The sequence below is a fragment of the Salvelinus namaycush genome, chromosome 37 (genome assembly GCF_016432855.1).
Source record: "Salvelinus namaycush isolate Seneca chromosome 37, SaNama_1.0, whole genome shotgun sequence".
Classification (NCBI taxonomy): Eukaryota; Metazoa; Chordata; class Actinopteri; order Salmoniformes; family Salmonidae; genus Salvelinus; species Salvelinus namaycush.
The window spans coordinates 30,159,890-30,182,111 of record NC_052343.1 but is presented as its reverse complement, the minus strand read 5'-3'; the positions used below and the strand labels follow the sequence as shown (position 1 = coordinate 30,182,111).

The following is a 22,222-nucleotide window of genomic DNA, read 5'->3' as shown; positions in this document are numbered from 1 at the left end:
CCCATGTCCAGGATTCCTGTGTAGTGGGCCGCTGCTGCTCGTACTCACGCTGCTTGGTCCGAGTTTGGTGGGTGGTTCTGTAACGGCAGTCTAGCTCTTCCTCCTCCTCGGACGAGGAGAGGAGAGAAGGATCGGAGGACCAATGTGCAGCATGGTAATTTTCCATGAATTTAATTAACACAAAGACAAGATACTGACAAACTAATACAAAACAACAAACGACCGTGAAGCTACAAACAAAAGTGCAATACACAAGCTACTAAACTTAGACATAGACACTATACAAAATAACAAACAAACTAACCGTCACAGTCCTAGCTGGTGCAGACAAAACACAAAGACAGGAAACAACCACCCACAATCCCCAACACAAAACAAGCCACCTATATATGATTCTCAATCAGGGACAACGATTGACAGCTGTCTCTGATTGAGAACCATATTAGGCTGGACACAGAAACAGACAAACTAGACACACAACATAGAATTCCCACCCAGCTCACGTCCTGACCAACACTAAACAAGCAAAACACATAAGAACTATGGTCAGGACGTGACAGTACCCCCCCCCCCCCCCTGAGGTGCGGACTCCGAACGCACCCCTAAAACTCAAGGGGAGGGTCTGGGTGGGCATCTGTCCGCGGTGGCGGCTCCGGCGGTGGACGAGGACACCACTCCACCACTGTCTTTGTTCCCCTCCTTAGCGTCCTTTGAGTGGCGACCCTCGCCCCCGACCATGGTCCAGGAACCTTCACCAAGGCCCCTCCTAAATATAGACAACTCAGGACAGAGAGGTAGCTCAGGACAGAGGGGTAGCTCAGGACAGAGAGGTAGCTCAGGACAGAGAGGTAGCTCAGGACAGAGAGGTAGCTCAGGACAGAGGGGTAGCTCAGGACAGAGGGGCAACTCCGGACTGAAGGACAGCTCCGGACAGAGAGGCAGCTCTGGACTGAATGGTTGCTCCGGACTAGATGCAGCTCATGACTGGAAGGCAGCTCATGACTGGAAGGCAGCTCATGACTGAAAGGCAGCTCATGACTGAAAGGCAGCTCCTGACTGGAAGGCAGCTCATGACTGGAGGGCAGCTCATGACTGGAGGGCAGCTCATGACTGGAAGGCAGCTCATGACTGGAAGGCAGCTCATGACTGGAAGGCAGCTCATGAGTGGAGGGCAGCTCATGACTGTAGGGCAGCTCATGACTGTAGGGCAGCTCATGACTGGAGGGCAGCTCATGACTGGAGGGCAGCTCATGACTGGCTGGCGGCTCTGGCAGCTCCTGACTGGCTGGCGGCTCTGGCAGCTCCTGACTGGCTGGCGGCTCTGGCAGCTCCTGACTGGCTGGCGGCTCTGGCAGCTCCTGACTGGCTGGCGGCTCTGGCGGCTCCTGACTGGCTGGCGGCTCTGGCGGCTCCTGACTGGCTGGCGGCTCTGGCGGCTCCTGACTGGCTGGTGGCTCTGGCGGCTCCTGACTGGCTGGCGGCTCTGGCGGCTCCTGACTGGCTGGCGGCTCTGGCGGCTCCTGACTGACGGACGGCTCTAGCGGCTCCTGACTGGCGGACGGCTCTAATGGCTCGGGACAGACAGGCGGCTCTGAAGGCTCGTGGCAGACAGATGGCTCAGATGGCGCTGGGCAGACGGATGGCTCAGATGGCGCTGGGCAGACGGATGGCTCAGATGGCGCTGGGCAGACGGATGGCTCAGATGGTGCTGGGCAGACGGATGGCTCAGATGGCGCTGGGCAGACGGATGGCTCAGATGGCGCTGGGCAGACGGATGGCTCAGATGGCGCTGGGCAGACGGATGGCTCAGATGGCTTTGGGCAGACGGATGGCTCAGATGGCGCTGGGCAGACAGATGGCTCAGATGGTGCTGGGCAGGCAGGCAGCTCAGACGGCGCTGGGCAGACGAGCAGTGCAGGCGGCGTTGGGCAGACGGCCGACTCTGACCTGCTGAGGCGCACAGTAGGCCTGGTGCGTGGTGCCGGAACTGGTGGTACCGGACTGGAGACACGCACCTCAAGGCTAGTGCGGGGAACAGGAACAGGGCACACTGGACTCTCGAGGCGCACTATAGGCCTGGTGCGTGGTACCGGAACTGGAGGTACCGGGCTGAGGGCACGCACCTCAGGGCGAGTGCAGGGAGAAGGAACAGTGCGTACAGGGCTCTGGAGACGCACAGGAGGCTTGGTGCGTGGTGCCGGAACTGGAGGCACTGGGCTGGAGACACGCACCATAGGGAGAGTGCGTGGAGGAGGAACAGGCCTCTGGAGACGCACTGGAAGCCTGGTGCGTGGAGTAGGCACTGGTGGTACTGGGCTGGGGCCACGCACCATAAGGCGAGTGCGGGGTGCTGGAACTGGAGGTACTGGGCTGGGGCGGGAAGGTGGCGCCGGATATACCGGACCGTGCAGGCGTACTGGCTCCCTTGAGCACTGAGCCTGCCCAACCTTACCTGGTTGAATGCTCCCCGTAGCCCGTCCAGTGCGGGGAGGTGGAATAACCCGCACTGGGCTGTGTTGGCGAACCGGGGACACCATGCGTAAGGTTGGTGCCATGTACACCGGCCCGAGGAGACGTACTGGAGGCCAGATATGTAGAGCCGGCTTCCTGGCACTTGGCTCAATGCTCAATCTAGCCCGGCCAGTGCGGGGAGGTGGAATAACCCGCACCGGGCTATGCACACGTACAGGAGACACCGTGCGCTCTTCCGCATAACACGGTGTCTGCCCGTACTCCCGCTCTCCACGGTAAGCATGGGAAGTGGGCGCAGCTTTCCTACCTACCTTCGCCACACTACCCTTTAGCCCCCCCCCCCCCCCAAGAAATTTTTGGGGTTTCTTCACGGGCTTCCAGCCACGCTTCCGTGCTGCCTCCTCATACCACCGCTCCTGGGCTTTAGCTGCCTCCATCTCTTCCCGAGAGCGGCGATATTCTCCAATGTGAGCCCAGTGTCCTTTACCCTCCAGAATTTCCTCCCATGTCCAGGATTCCTGTGTAGTGGGCCGCTGCTGCTCGTACTCACGCTGCTTGGTCCGAGTTTGGTGGGTGGTTCTGTAACGGCAGTCTAGCTCTTCCTCCTCCTCGGACGAGGAGAGGAGAGAAGGATCGGAGGACCAATGTGCAGCATGGTAATTTTCCATGAATTTAATTAACACAAAGACAAGATACTGACAAACTAATACAAAACAACAAACGACCGTGAAGCTACAAACAAAAGTGCAATACACAAGCTACTAAACTTAGACATAGACACTATACAAAATAACAAACAAACTAACCGTCACAGTCCTAGCTGGTGCAGACAAAACACAAAGACAGGAAACAACCACCCACAATCCCCAACACAAAACAAGCCACCTATATATGATTCTCAATCAGGGACAACGATTGACAGCTGTCTCTGATTGAGAACCATATTAGGCTGGACACAGAAACAGACAAACTAGACACACAACATAGAATTCCCACCCAGCTCACGTCCTGACCAACACTAAACAAGCAAAACACATAAGAACTATGGTCAGGACGTGACAGTACCCCCCCCCCCCCCCCCCCCCTGAGGTGCGGACTCCGAACGCACCCCTAAAACTCAAGGGGAGGGTCTGGGTGGGCATCTGTCCGCGGTGGCGGCTCCGGCGGTGGACGAGGACACCACTCCACCACTGTCTTTGTTCCCCTCTTTAGCGTCCTTTGAGTGGCGACCCTCGCCCCCGACCATGGTCCAGGAACCTTCACCAAGGCCCCTCCTAAATATAGACAACTCAGGACAGAGAGGTAGCTCAGGACAGAGGGGTAGCTCAGGACAGAGAGGTAGCTCAGGACAGAGAGGTAGCTCAGGACAGAGAGGTAGCTCAGGACAGAGGGGCAACTCCGGACTGAAGGACAGCTCCGGACAGAGAGGCAGCTCTGGACTGAATGGTTGCTCCGGACTAGATGCAGCTCATGACTGGAAGGCAGCTCATGACTGGAAGGCAGCTCATGACTGAAAGGCAGCTCATGACTGAAAGGCAGCTCCTGACTGAAAGGCAGCTCCTGACTGGAAGGCAGCTCCTGACTGGAAGGCAGCTCATGACTGGAGGGCAGCTCATGACTGGAGGGCAGCTCATGACTGGAAGGCAGCTCATGACTGGAAGGCAGCTCATGACTGGAAGGCAGCTCATGAGTGGAGGGCAGCTCATGACTGTAGGGCAGCTCATGACTGTAGGGCAGCTCATGACTGGAGGGCAGCTCATGACTGGAGGGCAGCTCATGACTGGCTGGCGGCTCTGGCAGCTCCTGACTGGCTGGCGGCTCTGGCAGCTCCTGACTGGCTGGCGGCTCTGGCAGCTCCTGACTGGCTGGCGGCTCTGGCAGCTCCTGACTGGCTGGCGGCTCTGGCGGCTCCTGACTGGCTGGCGGCTCTGGCGGCTCCTGACTGGCTGGTGGCTCTGACGGCTCCTGACTGGCTGGCGGCTCTGGCGGCTCCTGACTGACGGACGGCTCTAGCGGCTCCTGACTGGCGGACGGCTCTAATGGCTCGGGACAGACAGGCGGCTCTGAAGGCTCGTGGCAGACAGATGGCTCAGATGGCGCTGGGCAGACGGATGGCTCAGATGGCGCTGGGCAGACGGATGGCTCAGATGGCTTTGGGCAGACGGATGGCTCAGATGGCGCTGGGCAGACAGATGGCTCAGATGGTGCTGGGCAGGCAGGCAGCTCAGACGGCGCTGGGCAGACGAGCAGTGCAGGCGGCGTTGGGCAGACGGCCGACTCTGACCTGCTGAGGCGCACAGTAGGCCTGGTGCGTGGTGCCGGAACTGGTGGTACCGGACTGGAGACACGCACCTCAAGGCTAGTGCGGGGAACAGGAACAGGGCACACTGGACTCTCGAGGCGCACTATAGGCCTGGTGCGTGGTACCGGAACTGGAGGTACCGGGCTGAGGGCACGCACCTCAGGGCGAGTGCAGGGAGAAGGAACAGTGCGTACAGGGCTCTGGAGACGCACAGGAGGCTTGGTGCGTGGTGCCGGAACTGGAGGCACTGGGCTGGAGACACGCACCATAGGGAGAGTGCGTGGAGGAGGAACAGGCCTCTGGAGACGCACTGGAAGCCTGGTGCGTGGAGTAGGCACTGGTGGTACTGGGCTGGGGCCACGCACCATAAGGCGAGTGCGGGGTGCTGGAACTGGAGGTACTGGGCTGGGGCGGGAAGGTGGCGCCGGATATACCGGACCGTGCAGGCGTACTGGCTCCCTTGAGCACTGAGCCTGCCCAACCTTACCTGGTTGAATGCTCCCCGTAGCCCGTCCAGTGCGGGGAGGTGGAATAACCCGCACTGGGCTGTGTTGGCGAACCGGGGACACCATGCGTAAGGTTGGTGCCATGTACACCGGCCCGAGGAGACGTACTGGAGGCCAGATATGTAGAGCCGGCTTCCTGGCACTTGGCTCAATGCTCAATCTAGCCCGGCCAGTGCGGGGAGGTGGAATAACCCGCACCGGGCTATGCACACGTACAGGAGACACCGTGCGCTCTTCCGCATAACACGGTGTCTGCCCGTACTCCCGCTCTCCACGGTAAGCATGGGAAGTGGGCGCAGCTTTCCTACCTACCTTCACCACACTACCCTTTAGCCCCCCCCCAAGAAATGTTTGGGGTTTCTTCACGGGCTTCCAGCCACGCTTCCGTGCTGCCTCCTCATACCACCGCTCCTGGGCTTTAGCTGCCTCCATCTCTTCCCGAGAGCGGCGATATTCTCCAATGTGAGCCCAGTGTCCTTTACCCTCCAGAATTTCCTCCCATGTCCAGGATTCCTGTGTAGTGGGCCGCTGCTGCTCGTACTCACGCTGCTTGGTCCGAGTTTGGTGGGTGGTTCTGTAACGGCAGTCTAGCTCTTCCTCCTCCTCGGACGAGGAGAGGAGAGAAGGATCGGAGGACCAATGTGCAGCATGGTAATTTTCCATGAATTTAATTAACACAAAGACAAGATACTGACAAACTAATACAAAACAACAAACGACCGTGAAGCTACAAACAAAAGTGCAATACACAAGCTACTAAACTTAGACATAGACACTATACAAAATAACAAACAAACTAACCGTCACAGTCCTAGCTGGTGCAGACAAAACACAAAGACAGGAAACAACCACCCACAATCCCCAACACAAAACAAGCCACCTATATATGATTCTCAATCAGGGACAACGATTGACAGCTGTCTCTGATTGAGAACCATATTAGGCTGGACACAGAAACAGACAAACTAGACACACAACATAGAATTCCCACCCAGCTCACGTCCTGACCAACACTAAACAAGCAAAACACATAAGAACTATGGTCAGGACGTGACAATTATAGTGTCACTAGATGTTAGTAGGTTTAACACGGGTTTCAATCACTTGTAGTTTATTATAGTGTCACTAGATATTAGTAGGTTTAACACGGGTTTCAACCACTTGTAGTTTATTATAGAGTCACTAGATGTTAGTAAGTTTAACACAGGTTTCAACCACTTGTAGTTTATTATAGTGTCACTAGATGTTAGTAGGTTTAACACGGGTTTCAATCACTTGTAGTTTATTATAGTGTCACTAGATGTTAGTAGGTTTAACACGGGTTTCAATCACTTGTAGTTTATTATAGAGTCACTAGATGTTAGTAGGTTTAACACGGGTTTCAATCACTTGTAGTTTATTATAGTGTCACTAGATGTTAGTAGGTTTAACACGGGTTTCAATCACTTGTAGTTTATTATAGTGTCACTAGATGTTAGTAGGTTTAACACGGGTTTCAATCACTTGTAGTTTATTATAGTGTCACTAGATGTTAGTAGGTTTAACACGGGTTTCAATCACTTGTAGTTTATTATAGAGACACTAGATGTTAGTAGGTTTAACACGGGTTTCAATCACTTGTAGTTTATTATAGTGTCACTAGATGTTAGTAAGTTTAACACGGATTGCGTCTCAAATGGTACTCACTACTTTGGACAAGGGCTCTGGACAAAGGCCGTCACGAGGTAATATGCTGCTATTTGGGACGCACTCACGATGTTGCACCTTTGGGTGGAATTGTAATCGATGTCCTGGGTTTGAAAGGTAATATAAAGTAATAGAGAAGGTTTCTTTGTCAAATAAATGGACATGTTAGTGTAACAGTGTGTTCTGCTGAACAGTCTGAATTGAGTGGCTTAATCAGTGTCGTCCTTCTAACGCAACCGCGTTGCCATGAACTAGTGCAGACAAGGTCGCCACGCTGTCTGACGTGAGACTGTGGTGGTGTAATGTGGTACATCTATGACATCACGTGTCTCTCTCTCTTTGTTTTTCAGCATGGCATAGGTATCCCCTCCATCGCCATCATGTTACACGAGCTCATCAAGCTCCTCTACCATGCTCGCTGCACTGATGTTACCATCGTTCGCATTGGGACCTCCGGTGGATTAGGTAGGCCTAGAGAGTTTATTTAGACGTTTTCTGTCTGGTTGTACTTCTCAAGTGCTTTGGATATGATTGAATTCCTTTCTGATTAACCACAGCACATCTGAATCCCACTGTAGTCAAACTAGTAATAACACTAATATGGGGTGTTTAAATCAATCAATCAATTAAAGTCCTTTGATTCATCTAAATATGTATCCCAAACGGCACCCTATTCTCTATATATTTATTTATTTATTTAACCAGGCAAGTCAGCTAATTCTTATTCACAATCACGGCCTACCCCGGCTCTATGGGACTCCCAATCACAGCCAGATATGATGCAGCCTGGATTCGAACCAGGGACTGCAGTGATGCCTCTTGCATTGAGATGCAGTTCCTTAGACCGCTGCGCCACTCGGGAACCCAAAAATATGGCCCAAAAGTAGTGGGAATAGGGTGCCATTTGGGACACAGGCCTAAAACAAGCCATATTTGCTGTACATTGTCCATCCACTCTGTTCCCCTTTCTCTCTCCAGGCCTCGAGCCTGGCACGGTTGTTGTCACCAAGCAGTCAGTAGACGCCACCTTCCTGCCCAGGCTGGAGCAGGTCATCCTGGGGAATACTGTGGTGCGCAGCACGGACCTGCACCAAGGTCTGGCTGAAGAGCTGCTCCAGTGTAGCAAGGACCTGGGTCAATTTGAGACGGTCATCGGAAACACTATGTGTACAATGGATTTCTATGAAGGTGTCGGTTTTTATACGCTGCTTCACTTTTCTGCTTGTTGTCTGCCAATCTGTCTTTAAAAAAAAAAAATTATGCTGTGTTAACATGATACCTGGTCTATCTGTGCTCCTGTCAACTCCATTGCTGTCATTGTAAAGCCCAACATGTTAGGCCTGACAATGAGTGAGTTGGCATGATGGCACAAACAGACTGTCACTCAGGTTATATTGATGTGCCCTACTAGAGTTACTGTGTGTAGCTAGCTGGTATTTTGTGTGTCCAGGACAAGCGCGCCTGGATGGGGCCTTCTGCTCCTACACAGAGAAGGATAAGCAGGACTACCTGACCAAGGCCTATGAGTCTGGGGTTCGTAACATCGAGATGGAGTCTTCTGTGTTTGCTGCCATGTGTCAACTCAGCGGTCTGAAAGGTACACCACTGGTGTAGTTGTAGCTATCCATGATGACTGTACAAGCCATATTAACAGTGTTATTCACAGACATAAAGCTTTTTTAAATAAAGAAACAAAACCTTTGACTTTGTATGCGTTAAAGATGTAATAAAAATGCATATGTATTTGAATAGATGTATTAAATATATGTGTTTTACATCATATTCATTCACTTGAAGGTCCTAATGTTGAACCTTTTGGTAGGATCAAAGTTCACTATTGTGTTGCTGGTAAATAAATAGTTGTGTTGTCATGCCAACTCCCTGTCTCATGTTTGAGGAGTTGGCATGATACTGTAGCAGACTGGCACTCAGGACTAGTAAATAATCAATCTCTGTCCTCTGTCTCTGTGTCCCTCTGAAGGGGCCGTGGTGTGTGCGACGCTATTGGACCGTCAGAAAGGTGACCAGCTGAACAGCTCTCATGAAGTTCTCCACAGCTACCAACAACGTCCTCAGATACTGGTCGGTCACCTGATCAAGAAGATGCTCCAAGCCTCAGCCTCTAGCAAAAGCTAGGCTCTTGCATTTTAGCATTCTGATGTTATGTGAATTATGAAAGGCCTCTTGTATACAAAACATGAAGATCACTTTCCTAATATTGAGTTACCCCCCCCCCCCCCCCCCCCCCACAACTTTGCAGTTCTTGACAAACAACGGTGCTCCAGGCACCTACTACCATGACCCGTTCAAAGGCACGTTTGTCTTGCCCATTCACCATCTGAATGGCACACATAGACAATCCATGTCTCAATTGTCTTAATGTTTAAAAATCCTTCTTTAACCCGTCTCCTCCACTTCATCTACACTGATTGAAGTGGATTTAACATGTGACATCAATAAGGGATCATCGCTTTCATCTGGATTCACCTGGTCAGTCTGTCATGGAAAGAGCAGGTGTTCTTAATGTTTTGTATACTCGGTGTAAGTGTAGTCGAGGGCAGCACTGTCCTTCATTCCATATAGCCTGGCTGCTTTCACTATGTATTTTCGCAATCATTCTCAATAGCAATCATTCTCAATAGCAATCATTCTCAATAGCAATCATTCTCAATAGCAATCATTCTCAATAGCAATCATTGACCGTATAGAAGACAATATATATCTACCGTGTCTATTGTTTCTGGATTGTAGCTAAGTGTAACCAAATTAGTATAGTAATCATGAGAAACATCAAACACACCTCTTACTTGACACCACCTCTGTTTTTATACCAAATAAACCAATGCTGGGTGAAGTAAAGTAACTTGTTCCAGAAGTTGTTGCTTTGTGTAGAAACATTAGAAAATATATTATACACAGTTTGTTTTTTAAACTCCTTGATCTTTTTTTAACCCCAAGCCTTTAAGATGAAATGTTTTGTTTGAATTCACCAGTATGTATATTTTAGTTTTATATGCTGTAGCTATGGTAACGAGCAAGTTATGAATATTAAAGATAAGACTTCTCTGCACATCTTTAGCTACTTTGAACACTGCATTGTACTGTACTATCAAATGTTGCTCTGAAACCATCATCATACATTCAGCGTGTTGTCCTGTTACTGAGAAAATATGTAACTGAGTGCTTTTAATGTCACCTAATGAGTAATAAAACCACAAATACTGTAAATATTTCAGTGTGATTAAAATGGGTTTCTGTCATCAACATTAGGAAGCAGCTAGTGGGGATCCTTAATAAATACAGATACAGAAGCCGTCCCTGTAGGGCACATTTTCTCAGTTTATTCTATAGTAGTTGATGAACGTGAATAACGGCAGTCTAAATTAGCACAAAGTTAGCGAAACCCGCCGCCTTGACTTGCCTGTGCACATAAGGGGTACTTTATTATGCAACTTGTGTTCGGAGACTGTTGTGGTTGTAGTGTGGAATGGGAAAATTGAGTGGCTGTTTGTTTTTGAAGTGTATTTATTTGAGTTATCCTTATTTTGTTATAAGCTATTTGCCTATCGAGGCTTAGTCATGATGGCGGGCTTCATTCCAAGATGTTGGCTGTTTGTTGATACAAGGCTGAGAGGACTTTCCTATGCTAATGTATGGGACTGCCAAAGTGTAACCATGTATTTTCAGAGATGCAGTAGGTTAAATAAGTCCCCCCCCCCCCCCCCCCCCCCATTGATTTTGACTTTCAAGTTGCACATTGTGAAGATAGCCTATTTAATTTAGTGTACTATGGTGCACATCCTCTCCTTTCTCCAAGACGTATGAGCTGATCTGGGATCTGCCCTAATAGCCCTGTACATTTCTCTGCTCTTATACAAAAAAATATATATTTGGATGACAAATGTTGTCTTGTGAAGTGTCATTTTACACCAAAAGCAGCTCAAATGCTGACTATACCTCAAATTCGAACCTTGCATTATCAAAATCTGTAAAAATGAAACCTCGCCATGTAATCCAGTTTACATGTAAGAATAAAACAGCAATTTTAGTCACACTGCGTAAACGAGAAACCAGAGACAATAACCATTCAAGTGGTCATTCACTAGTGTGAAAACTGCGCCAGTGGTGCGCACAGATCCTGTGTAACATCTTCCCTACTGGCGTTTTGATGTTCATGAGTTACGTCTACAGTGAGTCCAGTTACATGCACACAATACGATTATTGTGTATAGTCAGATTAATATAATAGTTTGTTTTAAAACGTTTACATGTTTTGCAAGAACGATTTTCCTAAACATGTTTGCATGGACGCATCTGAAATCAGGCTACCTGATGGGACTTCAATAAATTCCAAAAATTGCCAATAAAAGTTCTACCACCGAGATCATGTTATTTTTGCCAAGTCTATTTGACTCTGAGTTGGGACATAAAGTTTGTATGTGAACTATTTGTAAATTGCATAATTCCAGAGTCACTCGCGCATAAGAGGTGGGTTGCGCTACCGGTGCTAGCACATGCGCAGACCAGATACTCCGATTAAACTGGTTAGATGTGATGATAATTCGAAACATTGCTAAAAAAACAAATCGGTGTATGCTTCTATTTTGACTTTACGACGATTAAGAGAAACAGATTAAAGTGTTTACTTGACTATTGCCGTACTCGGCCAACTGCCATAATCCGTTTAATATCGAATTATTAGTGCGCATGTAAACGTACTCACTAGTGACACCTTCATATACAGACAATGGCAGGGTCATCACTAGTTGCCACAGCCACAAAGTCATAGTTATGGCTAAACCCCGCCTATTTCTTCAATTTATCTTCTTAAAATCAGATGTTAAATCTAAACACCACTGCTAACCTTTTAATGCCTAACATTTAAATTAAGACCAAAAACTAATTTTAGTTTTCATGAATTTTTAAGATGTACACAATTTTGACTTTGTGGCTGTGGTAACTAGTGACAACCCAACGTCAGTGACAAGTTCCTTAGCACAGCTTTCATTTACTGCCTCTTATACATTTACCACATTTGTGAAGGATGGTTTTGTTCTCTTTTTAACAAAAATATATGCCTTATAGAAATAGGACATGTTAATCACAAAACATAGAGTGACTGCAGAACAGCTGTTCTTAATTTAATCTAGGGTGTCGACTGTGCAAACCACAAGGTTGAGAAATGTGTAGGAGAAATTCTGAATAACAAGAAAACAGGAACTGAGGAATGTGTAGAAACCGACAACTCAGGTCAATCTTCACAAACACCATTCCGGACATCTGAATCCTGAGTGCTGTGGGGCTGGCACCAGTCTGGGCACCACCGATAGGCTAGCAAGTTTAAACCACGCTAAGCCTCTAATTACAGGCCAACTCTAAAGTTGGGACTATCTCTGTCACAGTATAAAAGAAGATGTCTGTACTATTTCAGTCAGTTCTCTGCTTTACCCTGCGTGGTGATACAGTGAACCCGTATATACGAAAATTGCATTTACCATTTATTGCTTATGTTAAATAAAAACTCTTAAAGTATATTCGGTGACTCTGAATCACATTTTATCCTGATACCAGATTTGATTGACGCAACCCTTTACACACTGCAGATAGATATTTAGGAAACGGGGAGCATCTAACGCAGCATCGTGCATATGCGAATCATCTACCTGCTACAGGTAATCTACATATATTCAATCGCTGTTTCTCTGACATATACCAGCCGGCATATTTTGGTAGTGGTTGATGTTAGCCTACAGACTACGGATATGGGATACATCACATCCTCGCAGAAACCGATGTTCGTATCGCTAACTGGACCAGTAGTGAAGATATCTATGTCTGAATTTGACAAATCCAACATTTGGAAATGTAGTTAATTTCATGTGTTTGCTCCGGTGGTTGGGCTTCTTACTTTTTTCAGGAATATGGCATCGGGACCAGGTTTCAGTGATGAAAAGAATGATACATTGTGCGAGAGGTACAGTAACATCTAATAAGTAATGGTTGGACACGTCATTGTCTATAACTATATCATCAAAGTGATTTGATTAGTGTTGTCATCTGAAAATTAAATTAATTCAACGTCAACATGAGAAATAACACCCTAATAAAGCTTTGACTTTTGTACTGTACATTTTACATTGACTTTTGACAGTGGGCTAACCACTCCCTCAGTGGACTATATTTGAGTTTATTCATAAAACCAGGAAATGGCAGAGTGGCACGTTCTGACCTTAGTTCCTTTTTAATGTCTTTGTGTTAGGTTGGTCAGGGCGTGAGTTGGGGTGGGTAGTCTATGTTCTTTTCTCTATGTTGTTTTATTTCTATGTGTTTGGCCTGGCATGGTTCTCAATCAGAGGCAGGTATCGTTCGTTGTCTCTGATTGAGAATCATACTTAGGTAGCCTGTTTTCCCCATGTTGGTTGTGGGTGTTTATTTTCTGTGTAGTGTCTGTTCACCTTGCAGAACTGTTTCGTTTTCTCCTTGTTGTTTTTTGATTAAAATTATGACGAACACTTACCACGCTGCATTTTGGTCCTCCTCTCTTTCCACCAACGAAAGCCGTTACACAGAGAGATGTGTCATCCAGAGAAATTGACTCCCTGCACAGAAGCACGTATCATTGAGCATTACATTACACCATACAAGGATGAAGGAAAATGACTCACAACCAGGCGATTATATTCTATTGACATACAGTAATACGAAGACAGTGAGGACATGTTGAACCAAAAGCAAATCTGCTTTATGAACACGGGCCCAGAAGTTTAGGAGGTAGTCAAATAAAAGACTGGTCTTCCCTAAATGTTCTTGTATGATTGATTTTCTTAGTGAAAGCACTGTCTATGTACATAACCCACACCTGGATGGGATGAAAGATGACTTTCTCTACCACTTTAACCTGGGGACCTCCACACACAACCTGCCTGCCATGTTTGGGGATGTCAAAGTAAGATTACTGATTGATTCATTAGGCTACTAGCTAGATTGCATCAGTAAATGGACATTCATAACATCTTATTTCCTGCATTCAATATGGTCAGCTTTTCTGTATTCATCACACATTGGGCTGATTTCCCAGATACAGATTAAGCCTAGTCCTGGACTAAAAGAAAACCTTTCAATGGACATTCACCATAGAACATGTGTTTTAATCCAGGACTAGGTTTAAAGTATTGTTGTCTCTACCTTCTTGCCCTTTGTGCTGTTGTCTGTGCCCAATAATTGTTTGTACCATGTTTTGTGCTGCTATCATGTTGCTACCATGTTGTTGTCATGTTGTGTTGCTGGGTTCAGGAAAGCATCTGGGTTCAGGAAAGCAGCCCTGTATTTCTTTTAACTTTTTGTATTCATTCCCAGGACGTTAACATTTACATGGTCTGTTCTTATGTTCATGTCTCAGTTTGTGTGTGTTGGGGGCAGTCCCTGGAGAATGAAGTCCTTCATAGAGTACATTGCTGGAGAGCTGAGTCTGGAGGACCCCAAGGCTGAGTACCCCAACATCTGTGCAGGAACTGACCGCTATGCCATGTACAAGATTGGCCCCGTGCTGTCCGTCAGCGTATGTGAAGAAATATAATACCACTAGCCATTTCAATCACTTCTGATTTATTATAGTGTCACTAGATGTTAGTAGGTTTAACACGGGTTTCAATCACTTGTAGTTTATAATAGAGTCACTAGAGTCACTAGATGTTAGTAGGTTTAACACGGATTTCAACCACTTGTAGTTTATTATAGTGTCACTAGATGTTAGTAGGTTTAACACGGGTTTCAATCACTTGTAGTTTATTATAGAGTCACTAGATGTTAGTAAGTTTAACACGGGTTTCAATCACTTGTAGTTTATTATAGAGTCACTAGATGTTAGTAAGTTTAACACGGGTTTCAATCACTTGTAGTTTATTATAGTGTCACTAGATGTTAGTAAGTTTAACACGGGTTTCAACCACTTGTAGTTTATTATGGAGTCACTAGATGTTAGTAGGTTTAACACGGGTTTCAACCACTTGTAGTTTATTATAGAGTCACTAGAGTCACTAGATGTTAGTAGGTTTAACACGGGTTTCAACCACTTGTAGTTTATTATGGAGTCACTAGATGTTAGTAAGTTTAACACGGGTTTCAATCACTTGTAGTTTATTATAGAGTCACTAGAGTCACTAGATGTTAGTAAGTTTAACACGGGTTTCAACCACTTGTAGTTTATTATGGAGTCACTAGATGTTAGTAGGTTTAACACGGGTTTCAATCACTTGTAGTTTATTATAGTGTCACTAGATGTTAGTAAGTTTAACACAGGTTTCAATCACTTGTAGTTTACTATAGTGTCACTAGATGTTAGTAGGTTTAACACAGGTTTCAATCACTTGTAGTTTATTATAGTGTCACTAGATGTTAGTAGGTTTAACACGGGTTTCAATCACTTGTAGTTTATTATAGAGTCACTAGATGTTAGTAGGTTTAACACGGGTTTCAATCACTTGTAGTTTATTATAGAGTCACTAGATGTTAGTAGGTTTAACACGGGTTTCAATCACTTGTAGTTTATTATAGAGTCACTAGATGTTAGTAGGTTTAACACGGGTTTCAATCACTTGTAGTTTATTATAGAGTCACTAGATGTTAGTAGGTTTAACACGGGTTTCAATCACTTTTAGTTTATTATAGAGTCACTAGATGTTAGTAGGTTTAACACGGGTTTCAATCACTTGTAGTTTATTATAGTGTCACTAGATGTTAGTAAGTTTAACACAGGTTTCAATCACTTGTAGTTTATTATAGAGTCACTAGATGTTAGTAAGTTTAACACGGGTTTCAATCACTTGTAGTTTACTATAGTGTCACTAGATGTTAGTAGGTTTAACACAGGTTTCAACCACTTGTAGTTTATTATAGAGTCACTAGAGTCACTAGATGTTAGTAAGTTTAACACAGGTTTTAATCACTTGTAGTTTATTATAGTGTCACTAGATGTTAGTAGGTTTAACACGGGTTTCAATCACTTGTAGTTTACTATAGTGTCACTAGATGTTAGTAAGTTTAACACGGGTTTCAATCACTTGTAGTTTACTATAGTGTCACTAGATGTTAGTAGGTTTAACACAGGTTTCAACCACTTGTAGTTTATTATAGTGTCACTAGATGTTAGTAGGTTTAACACAGGTTTCAATCACTTGTAGTTTATTATTGTAACGGCAGTCTAGCTCTTCCTCCTCCTCGGACGAGGAGAGGAGAGAAGGATCGGAGGACCAATGTGCAGCGTGGTAATTTTCCATGAATTTGATTAACACAAAGACAAGATACTGACAAACTAATACAAAACAACAAACGACCGTGAAGCTACAAACAAAAGTGCAATACACAAGCTACTAAACTTAGACATAGACACTATACAAAATAACAAACAAACTAACCGTCACAGTCCTAGCTGGTGCAGACAAAACACAAAGACAGGAAACAACCACCCACAATCCCCAACACAAAACAAGCCACCTATATATGATTCTCAATCAGGGACAACGATTGACAGCTGTCTCTGATTGAGAACCATATTAGGCTGGACACAGAAACAGACAAACTAGACACACAACATAGAATTCCCACCCAGCTCACGTCCTGACCAACACTAAACAAGCAAAACACATAAGAACTATGGTCAGGACGTGACAGTACCCCCCCCCCCCCTGAGGTGCGGACTCCGAACGCACCCCTAAAACTCAAGGGGAGGGTCTGGGTGGGCATCTGTCCGCGGTGGCGGCTCCGGCGGTGGACGAGGACACCACTCCACCACTGTCTTTGTTCCCCTCCTTAGCGTCCTTTGAGTGGCGACCCTCGCCCCCGACCATGGTCCAGGAACCTTCACCAAGGCCCCTCCTAAATATAGACAACTCAGGACAGAGAGGTAGCTCAGGACAGAGGGGTAGCTCAGGACAGAGAGGTAGCTCAGGACAGAGAGGTAGCTCAGGACAGAGAGGTAGCTCAGGACAGAGGGGCAACTCCGGACTGAAGGACAGCTCCGGACAGAGAGGCAGCTCTGGACTGAATGGTTGCTCCGGACTAGATGCAGCTCATGACTGGAAGGCAGCTCATGACTGGAAGGCAGCTCATGACTGAAAGGCAGCTCATGACTGAAAGGCAGCTCCTGACTGGAAGGCAGCTCCTGACTGGAAGGCAGCTCCTGACTGGAAGGCAGCTCCTGACTGGAAGGCAGCTCATGACTGGAGGGCAGCTCATGACTGGAGGGCAGCTCATGACTGGAAGGCAGCTCATGACTGGAAGGCAGCTCATGACTGGAAGGCAGCTCATGAGTGGAGGGCAGCTCATGACTGTAGGGCAGCTCATGACTGGAGGGCAGCTCATGACTGGAGGGCAGCTCATGACTGGAGGGCAGCTCATGACTGGCTGGCGGCTCTGGCAGCTCCTGACTGGCTGGCGGCTCTGGCAGCTCCTGACTGGCTGGCGGCTCTGGCAGCTCCTGACTGGCTGGCGGCTCTGGCGGCTCCTGACTGGCTGGCGGCTCTGGCGGCTCCTGACTGGCTGGCGGCTCTGGCGGCTCCTGACTGGCTGGCGGCTCTGGCGGCTCCTGACTGGCTGGTGGCTCTGGCGGCTCCTGACTGGCTGGCGGCTCTGGCGGCTCCTGACTGACGGACGGCTCTAGCGGCTCCTGACTGGCGGACGGCTCTAATGGCTCGGGACAGACAGGCGGCTCTGAAGGCTCGTGGCAGACAGATGGCTCAGATGGCGCTGGGCAGACGGATGGCTCAGATGGCGCTGGGCAGACGGATGGCTCAGATGGCGCTGGGCAGACGGATGGCTCAGATGGCGCTGGGCAGACGGATGGCTCAGATGGCGCTGGGCAGACGGATGGCTCAGATGGCGTTGGGCAGACGGATGGCTCAGATGGCGCTGGGCAGACGGATGGCTCAGATGGCGCTGGGCAGACGGATGGCTCAGATGGCGCTGGGCAGACAGATGGCTCAGATGGTGCTGGGCAGGCAGGCAGCTCAGACGGCGCTGGGCAGACGGCCGACTCTGACCTGCTGAGGCGCACAGTAGGCCTGGTGCGTGGTGCCGGAACTGGTGGTACCGGACTGGAGACACGCACCTCAAGGCTAGTGCGGGGAACAGGAACAGGGCACACTGGACTCTCGAGGCGCACTATAGGCCTGGTGCGTGGTACCGGAACTGGAGGTACCGGGCTGAGGGCACGCACCTCAGGGCGAGTGCAGGGAGAAGGAACAGTGCGTACAGGGCTCTGGAGACGCACAGGAGGCTTGGTGCGTGGTGCCAGAACTGGAGGCACTGGGCTGGAGACACGCACCATAGGGAGAGTGCGTGGAGGAGGAACAGGCCTCTGGAGACGCACTGGAAGCCTGGTGCGTGGAGTAGGCACTGGTGGTACTGGGCTGGGGCCACGCACCATAAGGCGAGTGCGGGGTGCTGGAACTGGAGGTACTGGGCTGGGGCGGGAAGGTGGCGCCGGATATACCGGACCGTGCAGGCGTACTGGCTCCCTTGAGCACTGAGCCTGCCCAACCTTACCTGGTTGAATGCTCCCCGTAGCCCGTCCAGTGCGGGGAGGTGGAATAACCCGCACTGGGCTGTGTTGGCGAACCGGGGACACCATGCGTAAGGTTTGTGCCATGTACACCGGCCCGAGGAGACGTACTGGAGGCCAGATATGTAGAGCCGGCTTCCTGGCACTTGGCTCAATGCTCAATCCAGCCCGGCCAGTGCGGGGAGGTGGAATAACCCGCACCGGGCTATGCACACGTACAGGAGACACTGTGCGCTCTTCCGCATAACACGGTGTCTGCCCGTACTCCCGCTCTCCACGGTAAGCATGGGAAGTGGGCGCAGGTTTCCTACCTACCTTCGCCACACTACCCTTTAGCCCCCCCCCCAATAAATTTTTGGGGTTTCTTCACGGGCTTCCAGCCACGCTTCCGTGCTGCCTCCTCATACCACCGCTCCTGGGCTTTAGCTGCCTCCATCTCTTCCCGAGAGCGGCGACATTCTCCAATGTGAGCCCAGTGTCCTTTACCCTCCAGAATTTCCTCCCATGTCCAGGATTCCTGTGTAGTGGGCCGCTGCTGCTCGTACTCACGCTGCTTGGTCCGAGTTTGGTGGGTGGTTCTGTAACGGCAGTCTAGCTCTTCCTCCTCCTCGGACGAGGAGAGGAGAGAAGGATCGGAGGACCAATGTGCAGCATGGTAATTTTCCATGAATTTAATTAACACAAAGACAAGATACTGACAAACTAATACAAAACAACAAACGACCGTGAAGCTACAAACAAAAGTGCAATACACAAGCTACTAAACTTAGACATAGACACTATACAAAATAACAAACGAACTAACCGTCACAGTCCTAGCTGGTGCAGACAAAACACAAAGACAGGAAACAACCACCCACAATCCCCAACACAAAACAAGCCACCTATATATGATTCTCAATCAGGGACAACGATTGACAGCTGTCTCTGATTGAGAACCATATTAGGCTGGACACAGAAACAGACAAACTAGACACACAACATAGAATTCCCACCCAGCTCACGTCCTGACCAACACTAAACAAGCAAAACACATAAGAACTATGGTCAGGACGTGACAATTATAGTGTCACTAGATGTTAGTAGGTTTAACACGGGTTTCAATCACTTGTAGTTTATTATAGTGTCACTAGATATTAGTAGGTTTAACACAGGTTTCAACCACTTGTAGTTTATTATAGTGTCACTAGATGTTAGTAGGTTTAACACGGGTTTCAATCACTTGTAGTTTATTATAGTGTCACTAGATGTTAGTAGGTTTAACACGGGTTTCAATCACTTGTAGTTTATTATAGAGTCACTAGATGTTAGTAAGTTTAACACGGATTGCGTCTCAAATGGTACTCACTACTTTGGACAAGGGCTCTGGACAAAGGCCGTCACGAGGTAATATGCTGCTATTTGGGACGCACTCACGATGTTGCACCTTTGGGTGGAATTGTAATCGATGTCCTGGGTTTGAAAGGTAATATAAAGTAATAGAGAAGGTTTCTTTGTCAAATAAATGGACATGTTAGTGTAACAGTGTGTTCTGCTGAACAGTCTGAATTGAGTGGCTTAATCAGTGTCGTCCTTCTAACGCAACCGCGTTGCCATGAACTAGTGCAGACAAGGTCGCCACGCTATCTGACGTGAGACTGTGGTGGTGTAATGTGGTACATCTATGACATCACGTGTCTCTCTCTCTTTGTTTTTCAGCATGGCATAGGTATCCCCTCCATCGCCATCATGTTACACGAGCTCATCAAGCTCCTGTACCATGCTCGCTGCACTGATGTTACCATCATTCGCATTGGGACCTCCGGTGGATTAGGTAGGCCTAGAGAGTTTATTTAGACGTTTTCTGTCTGGTTGTACTTCTCAAGTGCTTTGGATATGATTGAATTCCTTTCTGATTAACCACAGCACATCTGAATCTCACTGTAGTCAAACTAGTAATAACACTAATATGGGGTGTTTAAATCAATCAATCAATTAAAGTCCTTTGATTCATCTAAATATGTGTCCCAAACGGCACCCTATTCTCTATATATTTATTTATTTATTTAACCAGGCAAGTCAGCTAATTCTTATTCACAATCACGGCCTACCCCGGCTCTATGGGACTCCCAATCACAGCCAGATATGATGCAGCCTGGATTCGAACCAGGGACTGCAGTGATGCCTCTTGCACTGAGATGCAGTTCCTTAGACCGCTGCGCCACTCAGGAACTCTAAAGTAGTGTACTTTATAGGGAATAGGGTGCCATTTGGGACACAGGCCTAAAACAAGCCATATTTGCTGTACATTGTCCATCCACTCTGTTCCCCTTTCTCTCTCCAGGCCTCGAGCCTGGCACGGTTGTTGTCACCAAGCAGTCAGTAGACGCCACCTTCCTGCCCAGGCTGGAGCAGGTCATCCTGGGGAATACTGTGGTGCGCAGCACGGACCTGCACCAAGGTCTGGCTGAAGAGCTGCTCCAGTGTAGCAAGGACCTGGGTCAATTTGAGACGGTCATCGGAAACACTATGTGCACAATGGATTTCTATGAAGGTGTCGGTTTTTATACGCTACTTCACTTTTCTGCTTGTTGTCTGCCAATCTGTCTTTAAAAAAAAAAAATATGCTGTGTTAACATGATACCTGGTCTATCTGTGTTCCTGTCAACTACATTGCTGTCATTGTAAAGCCCAACATGTTAGGCCTGACAATGAGTGAGTTGGCATGATGGCACAAACAGACTGTCACTCAGGTTATATTGATGTGCCCTACTAGAGTTACTGTGTGTAGCTAGCTGGTATTTTGTGTGTCCAGGACAAGCGCGCCTGGATGGGGCCTTCTGCTCCTACACAGAGAAGGATAAGCAGGACTACCTGACCAAGGCCTATGAGTCTGGGGTTCGTAACATCGAGATGGAGTCTTCCGTGTTTGCTGCCATGTGTCAACTCAGCGGTCTGAAAGGTACACCACTGGTGTAGTTGTAGCTATCCATGATGACTGTACAAGCCATATTAACAGTGTTATTCACAGACATAAAGCTTTTTTAAATAAAGAAACAAAACCTGTGACTTTATATGCGTTAAAGATGTAATAAAAATGCATATGTATTTGAATAGATGTATTAAATATATGTGTTTTACATCATATTCATTCACTTGAAGGTCCTAATGTTGAACCTTTTGGTAGGATCAAAGTTCACTATTGTGTTGCTGGTAAACAAATAGTTGTGTTGTCATGCCAACTCCCTGTCTCATGTTTGAGGAGTTGGCATGATACTGTAGCAGACTGGCACTCAGGACTAGTAAATAATCAATCTCTGTCCTCTGTCTCTGTGTCCCTCTGAAGGGGCCGTGGTGTGTGCGACGCTATTGGACCGTCAGAAAGGTGACCAGCTGAGCAGCTCTCATGAAGTTCTCCACAGCTACCAACAACGTCCTCAGATACTGGTCGGTCACCTGATCAAGAAGATGCTCCAAGCCTCAGCCTCTAGCAAAAGCTAGGCTCTTGCATTTTAGCATTCTGATGTTATGTGACTTATGAAAGGCCTCTTGTACACAGAGTATACAAAACATGAAGATCACTTTCCTAATATTGAGTTACCCCCCCCCCCCCCCCCCCCCCACAACTTTGCAGTTCTTGACAAACAACGGTGCTCCAGGCACCTACTACCATGACCCGTTCAAAGGCACGTTTGTCTTGCCCATTCACCATCTGAATGG

The 22,222-nt window shown here is 47.9% G+C and overlaps 2 protein-coding genes across 2 annotated transcripts; both read left to right on the top strand.

Moving 5' to 3' along the window:
- The first annotated feature begins 7,331 nt into the window (after positions 1-7,331).
- Positions 7,332-8,595, top strand: LOC120031369 (uridine phosphorylase 1-like). Its single transcript, XM_038977088.1, has 3 exons — positions 7,332-7,431; positions 7,945-8,154; positions 8,417-8,595. The coding sequence occupies exons 1-3, from the start codon at positions 7,347-7,349 to the stop codon at positions 8,578-8,580; spliced, it is 459 nt and encodes a 152-aa protein (XP_038833016.1). The 5' UTR covers positions 7,332-7,346; the 3' UTR covers positions 8,581-8,595.
- A 4,212-nt stretch (positions 8,596-12,807) lies between these two features.
- Positions 12,808-22,104, top strand: LOC120031356 (uridine phosphorylase 1-like). Its single transcript, XM_038977073.1, has 7 exons — positions 12,808-12,940; positions 13,795-13,912; positions 14,366-14,524; positions 20,222-20,336; positions 20,847-21,056; positions 21,318-21,464; positions 21,849-22,104. Exons 1-7 carry the CDS (start codon positions 12,888-12,890, stop codon positions 22,001-22,003), a joined length of 957 nt encoding a protein of 318 aa, XP_038833001.1. The 5' UTR covers positions 12,808-12,887; the 3' UTR covers positions 22,004-22,104.
- The last annotated feature ends 118 nt before the right edge of the window (positions 22,105-22,222 follow it).